The 9520-nt window shown below is 37.2% G+C and overlaps 1 protein-coding gene across 1 annotated transcript in view; it reads right to left on the reverse strand.

The window, feature by feature from the left end:
- The window catches only part of fbn2b (fibrillin 2b), an 82454-nt gene that overhangs the window by 45494 nt on the left and 27440 nt on the right, over positions 1-9520 (reverse strand). The window contains exons 7-8 of the mRNA XM_008407965.2: positions 6445-6642; positions 2485-2610 (exon numbers count right to left, since the gene is read on the reverse strand). Coding sequence (XP_008406187.1) covers positions 2485-2610; positions 6445-6642 — 324 coding nt within the window. The remainder of the gene's footprint in view (positions 1-2484; positions 2611-6444; positions 6643-9520) is intronic.

Raw genomic sequence — 9520 nt, forward strand, 5'->3', positions numbered from 1 at the left:
AACCAATCAAGTAATTTGACTTACTTGAAAAAACGTGAAGATTGCTTTTTCTTTTTGTTTTCTGTCTGTTCAAGGCTGTTCTTGCTGCCACTGTGGTTGCTGGTCATTTCCTCCTCTTTGCCATTTTGTACTTTTGCAATTTTAATTTTCTTATGACGTTTGTCATGTACAAAACGGTGCCGTCTCCCTCAGGATGTTTTATGCATCGCGATTCAATGCCCACCAGGAGGTCAATAAGTCTAAATACTTTTACAGTCGGGAATAAATGCTTTGAGGAACAAATACTCTGTTCACTGATCCCAGACAGGGTTTGAACTTGAATGTTTTATATTTTTTCTGAAAACTAGATGTACTGTGACAAATAGTAGAGTTTTTTTTTTAAACAGCACTTTATCCAGAGTCTGTCTGCCCGTTATGATTTGTTCAAGATCAGTTTCCACTAAAGCATGAAGAAACTGCTTTCAAATTTTGTTCAAAGAGGTGATTTATTTTCTCTTTACTGTAAATATGACATTTGAGAAGCCCCCAGAGTTCCTCAGGAGGATTTCAGTTCAGTAAAAATCAAGGCCATGCCAATTTTCAGTCATATTTGAGTTCTTTGCTGGCTACTCAGTCAGTGGAACACTTGGACGCCTATGATTGAACTCAGTCTTTAATAACAATCATGGTGTTCTTGAATGCTGCAATTACTTTTTTCAGCACTTCCAAAAAAGATTTACATTGCGATTCACAAATTTCTCACCATAACACATACATTTCTGTCACAAAGAACAGGTCTCCTTCTCAAACATCCTGGTCCAGCAGTGCTTATAGTTGCAGATGTTTCTCTAAACAGAGGACGGTGGCACCTCAACACATCTGGAAAATGCACCAAAAGGACTAAGCTCCACAATTCTCTTCTTGATATCTTGATAAAAAATTTGTTATTTCTCCATAATGTCACACGAGGAATCAGTATGCTGATGTGTTGCCTTAAATCACATCCGAAGGTGTGCCTCCAATTAGCCTGTATGCTGTGAATTAACTCAAAGCATACAACGCCATGACACCATCGTCTGGGTTTTTCCAAATTGTTTTAATTATTTTTATGTGAACTTCTGACTTTAAAAAAATGAATAAAAACGATCCCTTTCACTTCTCTAGCAAATAGCAGCTATAAATCATTTGGGTAATTCTGACTGATCAAAAACATCAAAAGTTTCATTTGATAAAAAAAAGATTATGTGTTTTTTATATGGATTTTTTAAAAAAATATTTACTTTCAACAGTACCTCCTAAAATTTAGGAAAATATCTAACAAGTGAGAAAAGGATACTAAAAAAATGCAAATTTGACTTAATAGATAGGAAAGACTTTATTTATGGGTATGAAATGTAAGAGGGGTGGAATAAAATGGTAATGGCAATCAATTGACCCTCTGAATTGAGTCTCTGAATTTCCATTTTAAGTTGTTTTGTTTCCGTGCCTTTGCACTAATGACCACTGGAGTCATTGGTGATCCCCTAGTGAAGCATAAATGTTTTGGTTTCATGAGGAAAGATAGGAGTTTCCTATCCTCCTTTGCGTTGTTAACTAGTTTTAGGCCTGGGTTGTTATTTTATCACCACATCCACACCCAAATCTCACTTAGCAAAAGCTCAGTGTCTCTGGAAACTGTCATCCAATCCAAAGCCACAACTGAAACCAAAAGTTTGGCAAATTTAAAGAAGTCATCCTCCCAATTTCCTCCTTTATCCAGAGACATAAATCAACTCAGTGTGTCACATTAATTGCTTCCCATGAATCTAAAGGTGGAAACATCATTTCACAGCAAACATGAACTGCCTTACTACATGCCAATAAAAGTCTCATTGAGATAATAAGTCATTACTAATACATGGATACAGTGCAGGCCTCCATTTTTTCCAGCAGGCTAACTATCACAAGGCTGAAACAGTTTAGGAGCTCTCAGTAATCCTCCCAGAAGACCGAGACCATATCAGTCTCAGTCCAAGAGACGCGACCCCTGCCTGGAAAACTATCAGGTTGTTTAGCTTGTGCATTGTTCAAATTCCAGCCAATCAACACGCTGCAGTGGGAACCCGCTGTGCTGAGTGCAGACACTTCCCTACGTTTGTGCGTGAACGCGTCGGGACTGCTTCACCTCCTTACACATCGTCAAATTTTAAGCCCCTATGGAGATTTGTTAGGCTGATCCTAGGAAAACCCCGATCGACCTTATTGCTAAGGTAGTGAAACTGAAATGCTTGGCTGATTATTAAAATGTCAAAAAATATTTACACTAATCTCTTTACATTATTTTTATTCGTATTATTTTTCGTATTTTTTTCGTATTTTTTTGTATTCGTATTATTTTTTTAGTGAACCCACTGAAAATGAAATTTCCTGCTCAGTGATCAGACTGCTATTATCTTATGGTTCTGTGACTTTTTGCATCATTTACCGCAATAGCGAGTGACGTATAAATGTTGGGTTGACACTCACCTTCACATTTGTGACTGGTTTCACTTTGACGGTGACCAGCGGGGCATTTACATTCATATGATCCGACAGTGTTGATACAGTTGCCTCCAGAACACAGACCTGGCACCGCCTGGCACTCGTCCACATCTAAAAGAATCAGAGACAAGTATTGGTGAAAAAAAGGCAATGGCAGACGGGAGAAAAAGGTTTGAATGTTGAAATAACTCAAACCAAATAAAAAAATGAAGATTTTATGCTCTATAACATGGCACCAGCTGTATGGTTTTAGACTCTGTCTGTAAAGCACCTACTTCAGCCGTTGTTTAAACAGGAAATGACATTTTAATGGTGTGTTTTCCCCCAAAATTTTATTGTGAGCAACATTTAAAAGTATTAGGAATTTGCCAGTGGGAAAGTTCTTGTTAAACTGTGGATATTACTGATTACGTCAATGGTGAAACACACACAGAGACACACACAACTCAGCATCAGTTAATGATCAGCATTTAAGCTTTCTGAGCTTTTACCCTTACAATCAAAAGCTGTTAGAACGAATTTTGCATGCATACAAACAAAATTTCAACAGCCTGTTTCTAATGGTCTAAACCAAAAATCCACCATTGATTATAACAGTTTTAAGCAATGTCTAGTGTTTAAGAGGTTATGTGTGCAAAAAAGTCTAAAAGCGAGAGAAAGAAAGATAAAAAAAAGAAAGTGACTTCTGGCCAACATCCTGATGTGGAGCCCAGACTGGAATCCGTACATTTGGATTCATGGTCATGTGTGCTTTGTACTGCTGCCAGAGAGACGTTGCTCTTGGCTCTCTGGTGATTAGGTGTCTTTAGTGTGTGCATGTGTGTGGAAGCATGTGAGGAGAAGTGCTCAAAAAAGGGGAAAAAAAGGACGCTTCTATTCAGAAACAGAAGAAAGAACAGATTGTGAAAAATAAGGTCTGAAGTTATGGGTGTATCACATGAACTGGCATACGTGCAGCATATGAGCTTCCTGGCAGCACCAACAAAAGGAGAGTTTGATGATCTATGTAATAAATTACAATTTATACACAGTCTTGCCTCAGCTCCTTGTTATGTCTAGGTTTATGTTGATTTATTCAGACAGTACATTTTACTTAGCTTACTGAAATCTAGTAAGGTATAAAGCATGATACTACCTCTCTACCATCGTTGACACTTGGTATGTCAGAGTTCTCTGGTTATAAAGTCTCACACTTTTACTCTTCCAAACGTATTTCTCGTTATTGTGGCCAAGTAGCTCTACCTTTGTCTCTTCTGTGCATAAATCTTTTCTCCAGAAGATATTTGAATAGTCCATGAGGACAAATTTAAGTTGTTTAAGAGTTTCTTGATCAAACTCCTCCATTGATGAAAAATTTTCTTCACTGTCATGAGAGACACCAGTTAAGAGCAAAAGCATTGGTGGTTTCTAGGTGGTTAGTGGTGGTTCCTGAACTTTTCTGAACTCCCTAATCAATTTTCTTTCATTTGTGGGTGACAGTATCATGAGTCAGCTGGTTGGAACTGCGGTGGGTGTTGCAAAAGAATAATGACACCAAGAACACATTAAAATGTTTCTTGGTATGGCAAGCTTCTAAAATTGGCTCATCACACCAAACTAACCCATGGTAAGTTTATCAATTAAGTTTTGAAGAGGTGTTTGTGCCGGGAAGCAAACCAATTCATATTGACACTGCCGAGAGAGAACTATGCCAGATGCTATTTGATGCTAGCTGATAGCTACAAGAATAACATTGATATGCAAAGTGCTAAGAAACATTCAGCCAAATATTTTGCAAATATGAGTCTGTAAAAATTTGACCCAGTATGGATTAGAGCAAACCCAAAATAGTCTCAAATACTACATTCATTGATACGTATATACAATGTAAATGAAGCTAGGACAACCTCCAGCTGCCAGTTTAATGACAATCATGATGCATCAGTGATTGCTGCTCAAATACCAAAAACTAAGAAATGACCAAATAAACACAGAGATTAGCCTTTAATTAATCAAATATTATAGTCCTGCCGCTACATTTTACGGGTTCTTGCCAGTCCTTTTGTAATAGTAAGCATTATTTGGCCTTTACAAAATGAAAACAACACTTATATATATTGTCTTGCCTTCTACTTCTCAGCAACAACAAAGTAAATGTTTAGTTTAATGTATTTTGATGAATAAAGACAAATAAAGATACTCGATTTAGTATCTTTATTTAATAAAACATTTCTCTAAAATTAATATTTCCTCAACTCAAATTATTTTGTTGCCTTGACAACCACTGTAATCTATATTTTGTTGAATTCTAACATATCAGGGCAGACCTTATTTTAAAAAGCTATAAAAATATGAAGTACTAATATCCATCTAAGAAGTCAACATGGAGTGTCCTCTTCAAATATTTTTGCCTTTTTGCAGTGGGACATTTGCATATGTTTTTCTTGTAACTTCAAATTAAAGGCTAAAGCCACACTTACTTGAGCATGATGTTGCTGAAGCATTATTAACAATAATTTAAAAGGGTTTCACCATTAAATCCCTGGACGCAAAACCTAAAAACAACCCAGAAAAACTTAAATTTTTCTTATAACGATAATTTAGGTTTTTACCCCCATTTGGATGCAGTGAATAAGAACTGGGAATTCAGCTAAATTACATACCACAAATTTATAATAAATACTGTTCAGTAAAAAGGAAATAAATACCTGTGGTTCTTGGTTGGGTAGAGGCAACAAAAGGGCGAGCTGGGTTAATTTAACCTGAGACTTGACCTCCACATTTGTCATGTATTAATTTAATCTAATATCTTAACCTGGTCTGGGCCATGGTTTATTGGAGAGACATACCGAGTCTCTGGTCTGCAGATTTTTTATTTTTTTTTCCGTCAATGTATTTGGTAAGATATTGTTGTTTTGGACTGAAATACAAAGATGGGGACAACAGGAGCATGGGAAATAAATGACTTTAACAAGAATTCAGAAGACAGGAACAGTCTTCAGGTTGAGGATCAGACAATGAGTAACTGAACCAAAGCATCTTTATCCTGGGAATTTGATTACCTAATGTTACACAGGTGAGCAAAGATGAGGAACAGATGTGAGGGAATAGGAAGCTGAGTGCAAAGAGCAACACAAGTAAACCACTGAAATATAAGAAGCCACATACAGGCTGAAATTACCAATAATAAACTCAAAATCCCTCAGATCATGAAAGCATAACAAAAAATGTGTATACAAAGCTGTTTTGCAGGTGTACTGGGTTAGAAAAGTGAAATCAAAGGGAGATTCCCCCAGGAGGTTCAAGCTCTAAACACAATGTCTGTAGTGTCCTGCTTTGGGAGCCACATATTTAAAGGCCCTGTCTGCTGTACGCCATCTTTACTCTGTAATTGTGGTTTTCTGTTTAAATTTTGTGTCTCCAAGCCCAAACAAACATAAAGGAATGAGGTAACGTCACTTTTACTTTACAAAATCACGATTGTTGTCTAAACATGACTTTCAGTGGTCAACCAAAAAGAAATCTCAGCTGTGAGAAAACGGTAGATGCCTCTGAGCAATATGTGTGTCAGTATGTTAATGTATACCACCTATTGGTTATGTGCTGTATTTGATTTACTAAATGGCTGAAAAAACACTAATTCCTGACTTTAAAAATGCAGCTGAGTGATTTGTGGCATGTACTGTAACTCAGGCACATGTATTCCTGCAGCCTGTTAACAGTTTGTGCATTACATGATCTAAACAGGAAATCACAGGTCGGCTGTTTACGTGTCCCATCAGCGTTGTTGACAYGAGTTGAAGGATGTTATACAGCAGGAATTTCTGCTAAAGCGATGATGGATAAAGTAATAGCTGGATTGTTTATCCTTGTGGCAGCGTGCAGTCACGTTGGTGCTTTTCCCCATGCTGTTGACAGGAAGTCAAAAATAAAGATTTGTCAGGCGTGTAATCATCCAGGTCAGACCTTGGCAGGCTCCGGTGCGGATGTTGGGAATGAAGCCTCGTCTGCAGGGGTGCGGCTGGGCGGGGCACTGCTCACAGGGGTGGCCCCAGGCTCGGCCGATTGTGGCGCAGCAAAGAGTTTTGGTGCAGACGATTCCACTGAGCTGACCCTGGCACATCTGGTTGCTCACCTGGGTGAAACATGGTCCTGTCCTGTAGTCTGTGGTCAGAGAGGGACATGAAATCAACATTAGTCAACCGTTGGGGTAGTATCCGGTTAACTTCATGAAAAAAAACACTGATTCATTTCCTTATTCACATCTGGTATTTCTTTAAACAAAACCAGATTGAGTTAAAAATAGGATTTTCTTTCTTTCTTTCTTTCTTTCTTTCTTTCTTTCTTTCTTTCTTTCTTTCTTTCTTTCTTTCTTTCTTTGACAAGAACTGTAAAAGTTGGTAGCTGCATTGCAGGGAATGTCTAAAAATGTGATTTCAGATCTCACCCTATAAACTTTGGTCAGATTAAACTGAAAATCAGATTCTAAAGCAACAATAGGGTTGAAATATCTCTGTAGAAAGCTGTTACTTAGGATATGTTTGATTTTAACTCAGCACTCAACCCAAAATAAACAAGAACCTCCTCAGCTTAGAAAGTCAGAACTGCACCAGCTCTGGTATCAAAATCAAATATGGTCACCATGTACTATAACAGTGTTGATAGCTTCAGAAATATACAGATTATTTGCACTGCTTTTGGATTGTTTCCATTAAATCAGTCACACACAAGGAGCTGTATAGCTTTAATCTGTGAACATTTTTCCACGGTTATTCACTGCATAAAAGGAAGATGGATATGTATATATGCTATGGAGAGAGAGAGCAAGACCAAACACACGCCGTGTGTGAGGATATTCCAAGAAGCTCCGTCCTCTGAGGTTAATGAAACACAGCATTAATGTCAGCATATACAGTGGTGCTTTTCTCAGTCCTTATGATGGAAACCAACTACTGAGAGAAGGTGCTGCTACAAATTACAGTTCAGTATTTTTATTTATTTTTTCTTATTCATTTGAATTCTCCAGGAAATGTTCAAGTGTATGTTACTATTGATCAAATATGTCACAAAAACAAACATTTTGACAGGAGTGTGAGCCAGAGCCATTGCATGTTTCTTCAGGAATCACAAACATAAACAGTCATAGTATTTTCTGTTATCATTTATTTTGCTTGAACTCGCTCCCTTTTAAAACATGACAAATTATAACGCTTCATCAAAACTAACAGTAACTCTAAGCGACCTACTGCTGGCTGGTAATATGTATCGAAGGCATAGAGGTACATCTTTGTTTCTAAATTAAATTACTTCACATTTATTGCAGTGTAGTTACTTTTAGTGTTTCTCGTGTTTTAAAGCTGCTTTTTTTTTTAGCCATGAAATGACCAAAACCAGAAAGGTACAAAATGTCAAAGGGGTGAAATGATCATCTTTCAGATACACCTTTACATTTATTAAACCTCTTGACAGAGTGCATTTATGTACTTTTCAATCCAACACACATTCAGAGCTGTGTAAAGCAGCAATGGAAATATATTCTTGACATCATGCAATGTTGTGAAACTTTCACATTTGCGTCTTTCTCTGCTTGAAAGCACACAMAGGGAACAAACTGCATATCACTTCACGGTCACCTTTCCTTCTTACAATGGTGCTGCTTGTGAGTGAAACTGTCTCAATCTTGTGAAATGCACTTCACAAGTCAGACATAACTACCTCATGCTGAAACCATTTCAGCTGCTACGGTGTTCGTCCTTACAAATCACACCCGGCTTAATGATGGCTTCCCCTTGTGGGAGAAGGCCTTATTAAATTCTCTAGTGTGGCGCCAAACTTAATATAGCCTTCATTTAAAAAAAAAAGAAAAAAAAAACTGGATTGTTAGATTGTCACAGTGGAGATGAAAGGTAAACTGCATGGTTGGCTAGCCAAAGCTGCAAAAGCCTGCTTAGCTTTGATAGGCAGAGTGAGATGGAAAGATAGGAGTCAGCGTTGGTGTCTGATGGGAATTGTTCACTAGACTTATTGCCCTCATTAGTTCCTTCTGGATATGGAAGAGGTCACTGAGGATGGGGCAAAGAGCAAGGAAAGCAAAACGCGTAAAGGGGATTAAAGAGGAAAGTAGGTCAAACTGAGCCTGCATAAACCAGTCACAAGCCAGCTCTCCTTCCCGTGCATCTGTCTTCATTTCTGTCCACTTTAGGTCTTCCTGTCTGCATTTTGACTCTGCTTATCTGTCTGTCAGCTGCTCTTTGATCTTACAGCCTCATATGACCTGCTTGGCACAATGGAAAGGAGGCTTATTCAAACCATACCTGCATTATAATATGCACCYAAATGTACCCCAACATCCAAATCGGCAACAACTTTTTTTACACTTCTAATGAAATACATACAAGCCTGGAAGCTTGAAATGACTATTTAGGATGAAACAACCTCTTGTTTTGATTTTAAAAACCTTCTATGGACACTTTATAGTTTGATTTTTGTAATGTCATTTGATCCAAATTTGGTTTTCTAACCCTAACTAAATGCTTTTAACATTTAATTCCTTAGATAAAATTTAAAAAAAAATGTAATAACCTTGCATTAAATGCTATGAGCAAAAAAAGCAATARTTTAGATCATGTTGTCAGAATATAAGAACTCAGAAAGCAGAAAGCTGTATAGTTGTGAATGTCTCCACCATTAATGAACTAAAATGATCATTAATAATCATTTTATTACTGTTTTAGCAAATATGGAGAAACTCTTTTCTTCATTGTTTCCATAGACGACCGACATACTAAAGACTAAAGTATATTTTTATAGTAGAAATGTATAAGTARCAACAATGTGTTAACAAGATTTCATAATATTTAAGATGTATAGAGAAATCCTCATGAAATATTAGAGACAGGAGTTCCTAATGAACACGGGTCATTGGAACTCATTACCACCATACCTTAGAAACATAAAGTCATTATCAAATTTTAAAACCGAACTCAAAACACACCTTTTTAGATCTGCCTTTTCCACATGACACAATTGGTTTGCCTGATTT

Source organism: Poecilia reticulata, linkage group LG4 (genome assembly GCF_000633615.1).
Source record: "Poecilia reticulata strain Guanapo linkage group LG4, Guppy_female_1.0+MT, whole genome shotgun sequence".
Taxonomy (NCBI): Eukaryota; Metazoa; Chordata; class Actinopteri; order Cyprinodontiformes; family Poeciliidae; genus Poecilia; species Poecilia reticulata.